We start from the raw sequence: 16500 nt of genomic DNA, 5'->3' as shown, positions 1-16500 counted from the left end.
TTTACAGTAATGCTAAGAAATACAGCTCAAAAGAGCCTCTTTGGAAAGCCATACAAGATGCAGCACAGTGTCAGCAGAGATGCTCTTATCACCAACTTCATTAATAATTATGCACACTCATTTCTGCAGATTCTGCATTTATTTAAAAATACAGCCAACGTACTTTGAAAAGCATAATTTTAAACACAGTTGAAAAAATATTTTCACTTTCTGACTTCTTGACAAATTTGTAAACGACTGTTGACATAGTTTTTAAAATATTCACAAAAATGCAACTTGCATAATAATTTGGAAGACAGTGGGTTAAATAAGCATGAAACACAAGAGATTCATGAAGTTTAATAAAACTTTTATTACAATAAATGCATCAAAAACAATATTTGGTTCTTTTGTTATCTTGGATAAAAACAGCACAAAGAGGAATGTCGAGAACTCACATCTTGGCTGGTGAGGGGAACGTTGGCTACACTGACTTCATTGGGTTACCTGTAATCTCTGTAGTCAGGAAATACTCCCTGGCACATGACTTCATTTTAGAGAGAGGAGGAAATACATCAAGATGACTGAAAGCACCAAACAGAGACCTGGCACCTCATCCGTCTGTCCTTCATTTGACAGGTCTATAGGAAGACTGTTAAAGGTCAAGGGTCACAGTTTTTATTGATATCAATCTCAAATGGAGCTTCACAACACTTGAATTCCATCGTACGCAAAGACACTGATCTGGGAACTGCACTAACGAGTAAAGGTTTGGGCAGGAGAGGGAGAAGCTGGACCTCAAGTCTCATGCAGAGAAGGGGAACATGAATAACACTGACCAAATTTTATGGGACAATGAGAACATTAAATCATGTCATAACAATGGCATGAACATTTAATTCTGCTACTAGTCTTCTTCATAATTGACTCTCCTGGTGAAGGTTACCGCCTGCTTTCAGAGATGTTTAAGGGTTAAAAAGCACTTCACAAACGCAGCAAAACTTTGGTTTTCTCATCTGAAAACACAATAAGGTAACAAAAGCTCAAAAAAGTAAAGAGACATCCCTATAAGTTTGTGGTTTATGTAGATATATATCATGTGACTTCATTTTAATAACTGGCAAAAGTTTTAAAATATGAAAAAAAAAATTTAAAAAATGAAAGAACGGTGTAAATATATAAAGATAACACTGTTTGAATATACTTTAATGTATTAAAAAAAGAATGAATCCAGATCCAATGAAGGATTGAAATAAAAAAATAGTGGCAAGCAGTACGAGTCAATAACCAGAAGGCCTTTACAGCGTCTCTGCAATCAGTCATCCTACTACAGTCAAACTCTGGCAGCGGCTCAAATACCTGCAGGAGAAAAGAAAGAAAGGTACACATCTTTTATTTGAAACGCAAAAGTCAAGCCTAGAATCTCAAAAGACCAGTATCTACAGATAACAAAGTGTTATTCAGGTATTTTTCCAGCACAGTAGATTACGTGTTCCATTGTGTTCGAGTGGGTGAACGTGAGTGTATCAGTGGATTGTGCTCCTACCATTGACTTTTCACACATGTTGGCCCTCTCCCTCTCCGTCTCCCTGCTTCTGCATCTGGGCCTGCATCTTGGCAATCATCTCCTGCATTCGTCTCAACTGGAGAACAAAGAACATCCAATGTGTAACAGGGAAACAACAACTGCACTTACAAACATTTCTATTTATTTTTGTTTTACATGTAATCGTGTATCTTTCCTTTTTGGCCTTAGTTTAGATAAATCTTTTTTTCAGAAATGTGCACCGTTGTATCGTTGTGTCCAGAGGCAGCATTTCTTTTGCACTGGCAGCTCACACTTTTCAGCACTTTTGCTTCTCTTAGCAGTGACTGACAAGTCTCTTGGTAGGACTACGTCCATTATTTATACAGTCTATGCTCTAGACATGGAAATAGTACCCTCAAAAACACGTTGGTTAGTATTTTCTCTGCCATTGTTGGCAAAGTTGATATCAGAAGTCCTGCCCCTTGATTTTGATTGGTCAGTGCTTGAGAAGTGACACTGACAAACGTGTCGGTGTTTCGAAAGTTGAATTATTTTCATCTGAAAACGCAGCAGCAAACAGCTGTTGCTTCGGGCAGTTTTTGCCCTTAGGACATTAGTATATCTTTAACTTGAAACAATTGGGCCCATGTGAAGTGCTAGCATCACTGATTTTAAATGTTCTGCTTTTTTTCTATCTAACCTTTAAAACAGTGAAAGGTTTTAAAAGGACTAGTTAACATTTTGGGTATTCTACTTTAAGAGCTGCTTCGTAAAAATTGACAAGAAATTTCAGACAAGTGATATGTTGGTATGCTAGGTATGAATCTACTACCATGATGTGATTAGGCTACATCAGCATGAAGATAGAAGGCAACAACCTGAAAAAGTTCCCCTCTTCTCTCTTGAGTCTTTATGCCAAACAAACTGTCAACTGGTTATAGCCTCTCAAACAGCATACAGGTGCAAAAGTACTGTACTTTCAATTAGGGTTGCAAAGGGGTGGAACATTTCCATGGGATGTTAAGCTGGGGAATTTTGTAAACATTCCAAATTGGAATCTTTCCATGGGAATTATGGGAATTTATGGGAATTGAGGGTAATTAAATGGAAAGGTATCATATCAAAGCATTTAATATTTGTTTTGTTATAAGCAGACATCCATCCAAAATCAAATCATCTGTGCATGTGATGGAGGAATGCATAGTGCATGTAGGGGGCGTGGTCTCAATAGCACTGCAGTAAGCAGAGTGCTATGTGCATGTGATTGAGGAATAGCATAGATATTCAACTGTACTTGCATTAAGTATTGTTGTTTTAGTCAGGATTATGCTAAAATATATTTTCCCCAACTATATTGAAGTTCCCTATTAAGAGCCAACCTTCAATTTAGTAAATTCCTGGTTTATTCCTGTTTATTCCCATGGAAAGTTTCCAACTTTGAAAATTCCCGGAATTTTGCAACCCTACTTTCAATACCGTTGTCTAAGTCTTAATAAAAAATAAAGCACACAACTGTTCTTCCCCAGAATATTCCTTTCTCACACCCCAACAAGAGAGAAGGGTCATGATGATATTTTAATGACCCCAGAGGCCATTGGTCTGAAATACCCTACCTCAGCCTCCTTCTCCTGCAGGATCATGTCCTTGTCCATCTCCTCCGGCTCTGGTCCCTTTCTGCATCAACGACACAAAGACAGTTACATCTGATGTCACATAATCAACCTCTGATATTTCTGCAAAACGTATGCCAATCAACAAACGACACATCAAGTTAATTGCACATGTGGACTCACTTTGTGTGATCATTTATAAAAGCATGATGACTGGTTAGGCTGAGAAGTTTGTGTTTGTGTGTACATGCTTTAGAGGGCACGTTGTACCACTGTTAGAGGCACATATAAGAAAGAAGCCACATTGAGAAAGTGAAGGAGGAGTCAGTGGGTTAGTGGTGACAGAAAAGTGGGCATCTACAACACAGAACTACAAAGAGATGAGAGCAGATTCAAGAGGGGAGCAGCGAGAGTGAGTGAGAGTCAGGGGAACAGCGTAACCTCCCCCAAACTAGAAAATAAAAAAAAAACAGTACCTCCTGGGATTGGACAAATCAAGACCGGACAGCCATCATTGGACAGATGGCGAGCCAATGAGAAGGCAGTAATCCTTATCCTGGGTTTGCTTTAGAGGAAAGCCTTAAAGGATCTTTCTGGTCTACTACGAGGGTTAAATGATGAAATATCCAAACTATGTTAAATGACACACAGTCCTCTGGTTTTCAAACTACATACTAACCACCAACCACTGAGGCCCACAGAACATATCTAAAACCCTGCCTTTCTGCACTGTTACACCGGACTTCCGCCAGATCCATGACCGATCCGCTGCGGTCCGGCTCTGTGCTCTCTCGTCTGTCAACACCCAATGGTTGTGTTTTCAGAACGCAGCACGGAGCAAGACCACCGGACATCTGGAGTCATGCGACCGAGGTTTTCCCATGGCAATCACTGAATCAAGGATTCTCCTCCTCCTCTCCTCGTCCATGTTGTCTTTATCGGCCTCTGACCTGTTGACTCCAGGCCTGCCTCCGCTCTAAATTACATTTTTTTGTCATAGTTAAGTTAAAAACGATCTAATGATAACACAGAGTGTTTATTCAGAAAATTAACCAGGTGTTTTCATTTTTTTTTGCTGCCTGACTTCCTGTTTCGCTCCATCTGCTCTGTGCTGAATTGCTGCGTCGTGCTCCGGCATCCGGCAAAAATAGAAGTCTTGTGTATCTGATCCTTTGCATTCCGACCTGCCGGATCAGAGACACAGCCAGAACGCAACGGAGCGGATCCAGTGGGGGTTAACACATTGACTAGAATAGAAACCTATCAGATCCTGTGCCGTGACGGATCAGAGACGGACCGGAGACAGATCTGGTGGAATTTGGCCTTTAAACATGCAAAATGAAGAGTTAGATCTACGATACTACAAATGACATGATCCATTATACTAAGCTTATTCTCCACACCATCTTCTGTATGCACTTCTCTAGATGTTTCATCAATGTAACATGTGCTGCGTGTGTTGTTAGCCCTGAATACGTGTACTGTTTTCTGTCAGATCTAGTTCATTATATGCAACACAGATCTAGTAACAGGTTTGCTGTTCGAGGTGGGGGAGGTGCAGAAAAGCAAGCTGACGTACGCAGGAGACAGAGGCAGAACGTAACCGTGGGAAGACAACCTGCCACCCCGCTTGAGGCGGTCCGAGCGGAAGTTCTCGTAATGGAGGTCCTGGGTCACTTCCTGCAGGTCCTGCATGTGGGTTCTGTATGGGGGTGTGGAAAAAGTCATTTTTCAATGAATACTCTTGCTGACATCTAGAAAGAACAGACAGTGGCTTAACTATGGAGCTGTTATGATAACTACACCAGAATTGAGTATTTTCTCACTCGTACCATAATCTGATTGGTTCTTCATACTGGTAGATGTTAGGTTGGCAAGAAAACAGTGGAATATCTTCAATCCACTGCGCCTCACAATGGGAGAAACTATCTCTGATTTAGCCTAACCACATAAAAACAAAGTCCTGGTGGTACTTAGTCCACAGCTACGTGGCTCCATCTTGGCTCCATTTCACTTTCTCATTACACCTTAACAAAGAAGTTATTGGCAGGAGAAGACTTGCTCTCATTGTGTTTGGAGGCATCCTGGCAAACTAACAACCTGGCTGCAGTTTATTTCCTCAGTATTTGTAGGAAAAAAGACAGCTCCACAGTCAGTAACTTTCTGATTTCACTCAAATGTTGCATTCATATGAAGGCTGCGAGTTTTAGCTTCCTCTGTGACTCACATCAGCATGATCCGCAGCTTGAGGAAATCATTGTGTTCTGGATTCTCCACCTCCACCACCCCCCAGGGGTACAGGCGGCCCCTCACTTTCTTCCCCTTGGCCTCAATCTGCTGGTTGGATCCCACCACTGCAAATGGGATGCTGGCCTGGAAAAGAGGAGACGTCCATGTGTGTTTATTTATGGTTACATCTTAATCTTTTATCAGCGATGAAGGGATGAAGATGGAGAGCTTACCTTAAGGATCCTGGTCTGCTCTTTGAAGTCCTCATCTTCATCTGACTCAGCATCAGGAAGGTGGTAAATCTTGATGCCATGCTCGTCGATCTCATCCAGAATCTGAGCAGAAAAATGCATGTTAACATCCCTGAACCTGTTTTATGTTTATACTGTGTATGAAAATTAATTCAAGATTTGACCAATCGGCCTTGACACTCACTGTAGTGTCTCCACATTTTCTAAAGCCCTGTTACAATATAGTACATTCACAAGATTCCCAGCACATGACAAGTACGGTTTATTTCAGGAGCTGGAAAAAAAACTCCAGAACAAAGGCTGACTGTTGTCCTCACCCTGCGCTTGAGCCTCTCCCTCTCTTTGAGGGTGAGCGTGTCTGCCTTGGCGATGACAGGAACCACGTTGACCTTATTGTGAATGGCCTTCATGAACTGAACATCCAGGGGTTTGAGTCTACTCAGACAGGAAACAGACAAGACACGGGGGTGGAAAGAGACAAGAAACTCAGAAGAAATATAGCTGCAAACAAACGAAAGGACTTGGACTTGGACTGAAAGCTTTCTTTGTAACGTGTGACCTTCGAACAATGCAGGACTCACCCATGGCCGAGCGGGGAGATAAAATAGAAGCAGCAGTGAACTCTATTGTCAACTATGTGTCTGCGATTCAGCCCGCTCTCATCGTGAAGGTAGCGCTCGAACTGGTCATCGATGTAGCTGATGATGGTGCTGAAACTGAGAGATTTTAAACATGTGAACATTTCATCTTTTTCATCTTAAAGTAGGCTGTTGTTTCTGAAAGAAGGGGGTAAATTAGCTTTATAATACAGCAATGTTCCTCCAGTAACCTAACAATGTAAACACCTGTTAACTAACGTCTGCCTTTACTGGATGCAGCTAAAGCATCACTGTTCAAGTTGACGTCAAACCCATGAAATAATCCAATCAAAGGCTCAGAGGAGAAGGAAAGATTCATACCACTGTCCTTAAGATTTTAATCATTCGATCAAAACATTCCCCAGCTTTACGCTTATCATTGACAAAGACAACAGGAGTGAGGCTGATCTAAAAATACCTCATCTTTTCATCAGCATACGCCCTTAAAAGATGTCATACCAGTCTTGGCTGTTGATGGCGTCTCCGTATCCTGGTGTGTCTACCACAGTGAGACGAAGCTTCACTCCTCGCTCCTCGATTTCTACCGTTGATGCCTCGATCTGAACCGTTCTCTCTATCTTTTCTGTGGGAACAACATATAAAGAAAAAAAAGTATATCCATGTCTTTCTTTGAATGGCAGACCTTGTCAATAGTGGGCTTTTTTTTTTTTAGAAAGTGCTCAACAAAACAGCTTCAGAGAAAAGTTATTTAGTGTTGCTGGGTTTTACCTGCTGCTCCAGGGATGACTCTCTCGGGGTAAAGGTCAGTGAGGAAGAGGCTGTTGATCAAGGTGGATTTTCCAAGTCCAGATTCACCTTTGACAAAAGAGGAAGATAAAACATTAACCTGTAAGTATTAGAATCAAGATAGCAGTGTTTCCCACATGATGATGCTGTACTCATGAAGGTGGAGGTGGCGGGGACTTAAATATGAGAATATGAAACTTTAACAATTCATCTAAATCACAGACGTGAGGCTGAAAACAGAGAACGGTTTCAGTTAACAGGACAAAAGAGATCCTATCTCTCCTGCAGGAAGCCTGTGGCATGACACCGATACACATCATGATGCTAAATCGGTCTTCTTCAGCATGTATTTTGCCTGGAACCAGGTCAGGCGTCTAAATCAACAAAGCCAGTAGGAACCAGATGTGTTTGCAATCAGTCTACTGGGTTTGGGAGAAAAAAATGTCTAGTTTCATAGCAGACTGTATTCTGATTGATTTTAAGTAAGGACAGACTAACTTCTAGGGATGCACCGAAAATTAGGCCACCGAAAGACATTTATCACCGAAACAACACGGCCGAAAGAGAATGTTGTGTCCCCTTATCTGGATAAGGGCCAACATGTATACATCCATTATTCCTTTAATTGCAGCACTAAAGCGTCTTCTAAGCAAAGAGGTTGAGACGGATCACGGAGTGAAAACAATGAAAAGTACACTGTCAGAGTCTGTCAGCACATTTTTCACTGAGATCTATTCGGATCCTATGCAATCCACCGCGACTGTACTTGATCGGCGTTATAAAGATCATTACTTGGATGTTTGAATAAAGCAGCGCGCACGAGAAATGATCCAGGCCACGATGGATGTTGAGAACCCGTTTGGAGATGGAGAAGCGCACAGTGCAGGAAGGAGAACAGAGCGCAGAAAAAAGGACTCATCTCTCTGAACCAGATGAGGGGCATGCACCCTCGTTGTCTGATATGTTCAATGAGATCCTTGATTTTAGTGAGGTTAGTACACAGTCATAGCCATAAATGCAATGGTAGGGGAGACCAGGGACAGTTGTAACATTTTTGACATTTCTGTCTATAACTTTGAGCTCTTTTAACCCAGTGTGTTCAAACTGCTATACAAACTAGCTTCAAGTTTCTGCTATAAATGGCCTAGAAAATGCCTCTGCAACACAAACAGAAAATGCATGGCTGAATCTCAAATCCAGGAAGTGAAACGTTACAACTGTCCCCGGTCTCCCTACTAATAAATGGAATAATAATTTCTTTCGGTGTTACAGCCTTGGTTTCCTCATTGTCGGTTTTTAGTTTCGGCAAAGCATTTTCATTTCGGTGCATTCCTACTAACTTCCTCTACACAGAAAGGGTGCGTTTTCCAAAATGTGCAAATCCTGCCTCACATAGGGAAAGTGCTGAGCTACAAACAGAAAAAATAAGAGAAAGCCAATAAACACAGACAGTTTCAGGGATGATGTCTGTGATACAGAGACAAGCTTTGTACCGGCCTAAAAATATCTTCTTTGGACTGACTTTTGAAGACCTGCTAAGCTTTGTTTTAGTCTCGCAGCATGTTACATTTCTGTGGGAAACCAAAACAAATACAGCAGCAGCTTAGCAACAGCAGTGGATGAAATATCAGAAAGTGTACGTGTGTAACATGTATATCATCTGTGGCTCCCACCAGAGCCAAAGGCTTCACAGCTAAAGCTCAGTCCGTGCTACATCCTGTTTGGCAACTATCCAAATGCATGAACGAAGAGTCAAAAACAATATATTTACATATAAATAACCATAATCTACCAGTCAGTTTGTAAAGAATTAACACACAGTTAGTCGTCTTAAAGTAGAGGGAGCAGCAGGCCCTCGTCCACCGTGTGAATCAGACCCTCGAGGCCTGCTTGGCTGCATTCCTCTCTGGTTTATTTTAAAGGAAAAAGGATGAGCAGCAGCGTTCAGGGGAGCTTCTACCCTCCCCCCCACTCACAGACAAGCAGGGAGGTTTACACAGTCACAGTGTTCACATCAAGAGTTTACGCTGCCACTGCTGCCAGCTGAGCTGCTACACTAATGGGACATCTGCCTTTTTGAACAAACTTCATGCTCACTGTAATACTCCGATTACTGTGAACGAGAAGAAGCAAATTACTGACACACAAAGGAAAGGAACACCAGATGTTGGAAAGATCTGTTCTCTGTTATGTAACAAGTGGTTTTAGAAGAAAGCACAAGATAGCGAGAAATGTGTGTGCATGTTAATGGCCGAGATCTTACTCAGAGTTTTTCACAGACAATCACAAACTGAATACCCAAAACCCAAATGTCCTTTTTTACTCGGCTACCTTGCCTATACTTCATTCACCTTCATTCTTAAACAACAAGAAGAAATGGACATGGAGAGATAAAGTCAGTGTCCGTGTACTCACCTACAACCATCAGTGTAAACTCAAATCCTTTCTTTACTGACTTGCGATGAACCTGATTTGGCAGGTTAGCAAATCCAACATACCCTGGAGTCTCAGGATTGTTGAACTGTCCCTGCTGTAAGACAAAAAGAAAAAAGGCACAGGTCATGGGTTTCAAGAAAAACATGTTTTGGTGAAATTCAAACTCCATTTGAAGGAACATAGCATCATCCATACTTTCAACTTCAAGAGAGTAAAACATGGAGGGACTTCTTCACAGCAGAAATATTACGGTCAAGCATCAGACCAAGAACTGTAAACATGAGGCGTTTCGACCGCAGGAACTTTACCCCGGAACTAGGGATTTTACCCCTAAACTATGTGCGTTTGACCGAAGGAACCAGGGTCTAAATTTAGTTCTGGAGTAGATAATCTCCCCCCTGAAAAGCCCCTGCTTGGTGGGTAGTACTTTTAAAAAGGTCCTTGGACTTTCGGTTGAACGTAACAGTGTTTGTGGAGTTGACACAGTTGTTGAAACACAGAGGGAGTTCCTGGGAATGCATACTAGTTTAGTTTTTTATTAGGAATACAAAATATTATTTAATATATTTTTTTTCCTCCATATGTCACTGGCCTGATTTGCACAATCTACCTGAGACTTCAGCCCGCGGTTGAAACACAGACAACAACAGGGGCACAGGAACCTTTTAGTTCCGGGGAAAGTAGTTCTGGGGGCTAAAAGACCCCGGAACTCTTGGTCGAAATGCCCCTTCGAAGATGACATCTGTTCACAGGCAGCCAGGGAATTAAGGAGGGTAACAGTGACTTATCTGCTGTCTACTTACAAAAGACTTTCAATCTATCATTCCCGTGTTTAGGGCCCTGTCCTACACAGAAAGCCACACCAAGCCGAGGCAGGCAACCCAGACAGCTGTTATCCCCCCTGTAGCAATATTCGACAGCTTCAAATCAGTTCCTGTGGGCTCATGTTATGATTAAGTTAGCTCATTTTTGGCCTCACAGAATTGAAGATCCATAAACCCTCCTTTCCCGTCCTTCCAGCAGGGCTCATAACTGATAAGCCCCATATGTGGTGTGTTCTTGCTCTGCCTTTGGGCCTGTCTATCTGCATGAAGCCATATTAGTGAGTCATACGAGTGGTGAGAGGCCTGCTGAGAATTGGTCCAAATGACCCAGTAATATGTGTGTGTGTGTGTGTGTGTATGTGTGTGTGTGTGTGTGTGTGTGTGTGTGTGTGTGTGTGTGTGTGTGTGTGTGTGTGTGTGTGTGCGTGTGTGCTGGGAACCACACTAATATGCAGGAAGTAATGTGACGAAGGCAGCAGAGCACAAATAGTCCCATCGAGAAGAGAGGGAATGGAAGGTTGAACTAAATTTTAACTGGATTAAAGGACAAGTGCAGATTTTTTTGTGTCTTTTACAAAAACTAAGCAATCTAATATGAAGTTTGACTGAGAGAATGACCACATATGTACACTTATTGACTTTTCATTACAGCTCTGAGTAGAAGTGGGAACCTGGTATATAGTACAGATGTAACATGTGTCTCACCTTCATTTTGTCCGCCTGCGACATGTTTGCTCTGTGTTAACCTAAAAATCCAAAAACAGATTGTATTAAGCAATGAGAGAGTTATTAAATATCTAACAGAAACTCACATTTGGCAACAGTTCTCCCTGTTCTGTACAGGCCTCATATAAAATGGAGGGTAGTTCACATCATCATACTGACAGGCCTGACAGTGTGAGAGACAGGAAGTCTGGTTTGTTCTCAGTAAGTTTGTGAAAGTGCTGCATCTCACCACAAAAAAAAACGTATTTTCCTGCTATGATAGCTGCACTAGAGCTTCATTGATTTTAGGATAAGAGAGATTAAGACATACTTGTGTTATTAATCCCATCCCTATTCAGTTGATCTCCAACGATTACTTCCTGGTTGTTGTGTTGTAGCCACAGAGTTCAGTTGATGTGTGAAACTTGGGGTTGCATCAAGTCTCAAATCTATCTTTAGTACTTACAGAGCCCGACATTTTTTAAGACATAAATATTAAAAGTTACAACTCAACTTGATTTATATAGCACCTTTCATACATGAAAACATGCAGCCCAAAGTGCTTCACAGAATAACAGAGAGACAGAAAACAACAGCAATGGTAAAATTATAAAAGGCATGATTATAAATAAAATACTTTAAAATAAAATAAAATCAATACAGTAATATTAATAAAATAAGTAATAGTGGAAAGAAAAGTTAAAAATAAGGTAGCGTTACCAAATTCAGATGAATACAAGAAATAAATAGATAAATTAATAAGATAAATGTTAAAGAAATGAGTAAAATAATAATTAAAATAATAATTAAAATAATAATGCGGTCCAGGGCAAAAAAAAAATACTCCAAATTAAAAGCTAGATTAAAAAGGTCAGTCTTAAGTTTACTTACTTACTGCAGAATATAAAAGATAAATAATGAATAATTACAAACATAAAAAGGGAAATCTGACAGCTTTTTTGATAAAACATATCTTAACAAAAAAAAATTACAGCTATCTTAAATAACTTGCCATCATGAAATTACGGAAGATGGTTAGGGAAAAAATTAATAAAAAATAAGGTCAATTTTTATTTAATTATTATTATTAAGAGAAAAAAGTCAGAATTTTGAGATTAAATTCCGAATTCTGAGAAAAGAGTCAGAATTCTAAGATTAAAGTCAACATTTTGAGATTAAATTCAGAATACAATGAAATATTCAGAATTCTGACACTAAAGTCAGAATTCTGAGAAAAAAAAGTAGTTCCCTCAGAATAATATATTTTTTAAATGGACCATAATTTTTTTTTCAGTGGCCATAAAACTCCCCCATATGAAATTAATCTAACTATTTAACTGCAGCTACCACAGTAGCAGTTTATTCCATTTTATAAATTATCAAGCTGTAAATAAATAAAGTATATCTTATCTTATATCTTACATAAGACAAGTAAATTTCAACATTAGCTTAATTGGTAAAACTATGACAAACACACCCAAATCTCTCAAACTGTGGGGATGAATATCACGTCGAGAAAAGAGCTAGTGTACAAGCTAGTTTGAGTCAATTCAAACTCTTTATTTTTCAAGATAAGAAACAGAAACATTATTATTTAACTTGGGGAACTGTAACTAGCTGAATTCCTCTCTTATAAGTAACTTCCTTGAATCAGAATTAGCCGGTTAATTAGCCTCAGCTATCTTTATAACGGGAACAGCACGGTGGGTGTGACAGACGCGGATGCTGACATCTTCGGTTAATAAAAACACAGATCCGTCATATTACTGAACCTTCTAAAAACATAAAACAAACACACTTTAGTCTGAAACCAAAGCTAACAGCCCCTCTGGCTGCTCAGGGTACAAGACAAGCTTAGCATAGCATTAACACTAACTAGCCGAGTAGCTTCTCCTGCAGGAACTTCAGCAGCTAATGTTAGCGTCGTGACCGCGGGGACAAAGGTAAACACAACAAGGTGAAGACACGGAGATACACAAGAAGATTTACCTTACAGTCTGTCCGGGGAAAGTATAATGCAAAGAGGGGTACAGATAGACGGGCAGGCGATGATCAGCAGACTTGGCGGACACCTCAAATTCTTCAGATTCCGGTGCAGCAGCTTCCTCTAGCACACAGACCACAATGCACTGGGCGAGAGAGCTGCAGCAGCAGGGCCAGGACACTACACACTACACATGACCAGACAACATTACAGCTCTGAACGAGGAAAACCAGCCTGCTCAGACTGCTTTAAATGTATCAGCTCTATATTATAAACTACTACCATCATTCTCAAGACTGTGGCTGTGTTTTGGTGGTTTAAACAAAGCAGGGATATAATGTATTCAAGCAAGAGTTTGCAAAGGAATCCCAGCCCTGGAGAAACAGAATCTTTTTATGTGACATGTAGAATTTGCTGTAGGCTATTTGATTTCATGCTAAGGACGCTTAACTTAAAAGTTAGACCAAATACAAAGTATTCAAGATTTTCCCAAGGTGCTTTTCCATTCATCAAACATTGCATTTAATGATAGCCAAAAGAGGGCGCCAATGACTCCCCACAGGAGTGCCAAACATACGGCCCGCGAACCAAAACCAACCCGCCTGAGGTTCCACTCCGTCCCGTGGACGACTTCCCAAAGTGGAAAAAATGACAGAGAAGACACCTGCAATTTTTCAATTCAAGTCACTGTTATTTTAGATTTGTCCTCTGGGGGTTGCAAACAATCATAGTGCTGATGGAACGCACCTGAACGGTGGAAATTCATACACTTTTTAGAGCACTTCAAGATCCAATCAACACTAAAGTTTTCGTATAAGTAAACTTGTAACAGCTGGAGCGGTGAATCCGCCTTTTTCAAAAAAAGGAGCCACATATGAATCCTATGTTACAACTGTGGATGTAATGTGTTGTGATTAGGATTAGGGTTAGGGTTAGGGTTGTGATGAGGGTTAGGGATAGGGTTGTGATTATGATTAGGGTTAGGTCTGTGATTAGGGGACAGGGTTGTGATTAGGGTTAGGTCTGTGATTAGGGGACAGGGTTGTGATTAGGGTCAGGGCTGTGATTAGGGTTAGGTCTGTGATTAGGGTTAGGTCTGTGATTAGGGTTAGGTCTGTGATTAGGGTTAGGTCTGTGATTAGGGTTAGGGTTGTGATTAGGGTTAGGTCTGTGATTAGGGTCAGGGTTGTGATTAGGGTTAGGTCTGTGATTAGGGTCAGGGCTGTGATTAGGGTTAGGTCTGTGATTAGGGTTAGGTCTGTGATTAGGGTTAGGTCTGTGATTAGGGTCAGGGTTGTGATTAGGGTTAGGTCTGTGATTAGGGTTAGGGTTAGGGTTGTGATTAGGGTTAGGTCTGTGATTAGGGTTAGGTCTGTGATTAGGGTTAGCATTATGATTAGGGTTAGGTTTGTGATTAGGTTTAGGGTTAGAGTTGTGATTAGGGTTAGGTCTGTGATTAGGGTTAGGGTTAGGGTTGTGATTAGGGTTAGGTCTGTGATTAGGGTTAGGTCTGTGATTAGGGTTAACATTATGATTAGGGTTAGGTTTGTGATTAGGTTTAGGGTTAGAGTTGTGATTAGGGTTAGGTTTGTGATTAGGTTTAGGGTTGGGTTTTGGATTAAAGCATGTTTCGATCTGAATCAGCTGACTACATGTGTTGCACACAGCAGAGGAGTTCAGCTGGGGGCTGGGCGGAGTGACAGGTCTCCATGAGCACTTTTTTTCCTCCTCTGCCGGACTGATTATGACTCGGTTGTGCTCCCAGCTGACTCCTGACCGCGTTCACATGCGCTGAGAGTCTAGCACCACCTCTGAGTGCTACGTATAAGTGAGTATAACTTCGTTGTCTTCTGTTCTTTGTTAACTTTTTACAATAAAGGATGACCATTAGTTGGTTCTAGTGGTTCCGCTGTTTAAAAAAAAAAAATGCTATCTAAGATAAATTATCATAGTTAACATCCATGTATGAATGGAAATCAAAGATTAGTATGCCAGACTCATCGAGCCTGGACAGTTTGTGCAAAAAAAAAAAAGTTTAGTTGCCATATAGTTTTGCTAATATTATAAATACATCCAAACATAGTGCAGTACTTAGTATAAATACATGCGTGTCAATACGCATAGGCATGGCTCGTTGGTCTAGGGGTATGATTCTCGCTTTGGGTGCGAGAGGTCCCGGGTTCAAATCCCGGACGAGCCCATCTTTTGACACATTTCTCTGACATTAGTAGGAGACCCAGGCGTGCACTCTCACCGGGTGGTCCTACTGTTTTGGTGCTAAATATTTTTACCAGTGACCGCACTGCCAGTCTGAGCTTGCCCTTTTACTCATTGTTATACTGCTCTCATGTGGACGGTGGATGTACTACAATGTGGGTGCTGGATCAAAATACATCACAGGTGCTGTGTTTTACTGTTTCTTAATGAAATTGTTTTTCCATCAGTTGAATTTTAATTGTGTCATATATTGTACTGTCGCATGATATTTATCTCTGTCAAAAATATAACTTAGTAACTACAAGCCCTACAAGCAGCTTCTTCCCTTATGAACAATCACACTTTAAACCACTAAAGACTCCTGATATTACACATACATGTGCAATACTTTGATTTCCGGAGCAATACCTCAATAACCTAGTGCAATATTGTAAATTATTCCATAACATATCTTATCATTATATTCATCTACTACATGTGCCATCTGGCTTAGGCTAAGTTAACTTATTTCATGTCTTTAAAAGTACTTCTTTACCTTTCTTTGTACAGATTTTATTTTTATTTAGAATTTTGGGATTTGTATTTAGGTTTATATATTTATTGCTTACTGTCTTGTTGTTATATATATATCTTGTAAGATATGCTTATTTTTACCTCTTTAATTTTTAATTGCTAATAACTTTTTAATAATTTATATTTTAAAGGCTCGTGTTTGCTTTATACTCTTTTGTACTGTCTACTTTGCTGATGTGACACTTAAATGTTCCCATATATGGGATGAATAAAGGACTATCTCATATTATCTTATCTTATCTTATGTACCAAATTTCCATTCACCACGTCAAATTCCTTGTGTGTGCAAGCTCACTGGGCAGTAAAGCTTTCTTGAATCTTGAATCTAATATGGTGGTGGACTTTTTAATTCAGTTCTTGTTTCAGGTGGGTAAAGATTATTCCATAGACTGTTCCAAAGTTTAAAATGTTCCTGATTTAGGTACATGATGGACGAAGGACAGTTTTGCATGTACAAAGGTTCACAAGATTATTCAGTTCCTTGTTCTGATGACTCTATACTTCCCCCATATCAGAATAAAAACATATCATTTGATTTTCGTGAGATAAAAACCGTCACATCATGTTTTCATCATGTCAACCACCTACTACTGTGCTTAATCTTTAGCACAACCTTTTCTCCCTGGTCCAGGAGGAGACTCAGGCTACTGAAAAACATGCTCACTTCATGTCTTTCTATATTCTACTCCTGGTAGGGAGCATTTCTGAGCTTGCTGTTGTGACAGCTTCTCTGCTCATCTCTATCCAGCAGGCTGAAAGGTACACGCAAGTTAACGTAG

At 40.4% G+C, this 16500-nt stretch overlaps 1 protein-coding gene and 1 non-coding gene across 3 annotated transcripts; one reads left to right on the top strand and one right to left on the bottom strand.

The window, feature by feature from the left end:
* Window positions 1-332: 332 nt before the first annotated feature.
* Window positions 333-13093, bottom strand: sept2 (septin 2). Of its 2 annotated transcripts, none has more exons than XM_034702346.1 (13): window positions 12937-13093; window positions 10948-10988; window positions 9398-9512; window positions 6965-7051; window positions 6695-6818; window positions 6179-6313; window positions 5915-6032; window positions 5580-5681; window positions 5345-5490; window positions 4697-4819; window positions 3121-3181; window positions 1526-1622; window positions 333-1338 (listed from the first exon to the last, which is right to left on the bottom strand). In XM_034702346.1, exons 2-12 carry the CDS (start codon window positions 10969-10971, stop codon window positions 1536-1538), a joined length of 1122 nt encoding a protein of 373 aa, XP_034558237.1. In that variant the 5' UTR covers window positions 10972-10988; window positions 12937-13093; the 3' UTR covers window positions 333-1338; window positions 1526-1535. The 2 variants fall into 2 exon arrangements, with proteins under 2 accessions (XP_034558237.1, XP_034558238.1); XM_034702347.1 differs by having other exon boundaries at window positions 4736-4819; window positions 12937-13091.
* Window positions 13094-15059: 1966 nt separating this feature from the next.
* Window positions 15060-15131, top strand: trnap-ugg. Its single transcript has one exon. It is a non-coding gene; the product is annotated as a tRNA-Pro (tRNA).
* The last annotated feature ends 1369 nt before the right edge of the window (window positions 15132-16500 follow it).

Source organism: Notolabrus celidotus, chromosome 15 (assembly GCF_009762535.1).
Source record: "Notolabrus celidotus isolate fNotCel1 chromosome 15, fNotCel1.pri, whole genome shotgun sequence".
Lineage (NCBI taxonomy): Eukaryota > Metazoa > Chordata > Actinopteri > Labriformes > Labridae > Notolabrus > Notolabrus celidotus.
The sequence above is the reverse complement of the archived record's forward strand: the minus strand, read 5'-3'. Positions and strand labels throughout refer to the sequence as shown.

What these genes read in the sequence shown, in the direction of transcription:
- sept2 (XM_034702346.1), bottom strand. Translation starts at nt 10,971, where the DNA reads ATGTCGCAGGCGGACAAAATGAAG. An exon ending in CGCAGGCGGACAAAATGAAG is followed by an intron (nt 9,513 to 10,947) that starts GTGAGACACATG and finishes TTTGTCTTACAG; the next exon opens with CAGGGACAGTTCAACAATCC. An exon ending in GTTTACACTGATGGTTGTAG is followed by an intron (nt 7,052 to 9,397) that starts GTGAGTACACGG and finishes CTTTTGTCAAAG; the next exon opens with GTGAATCTGGACTTGGAAAA.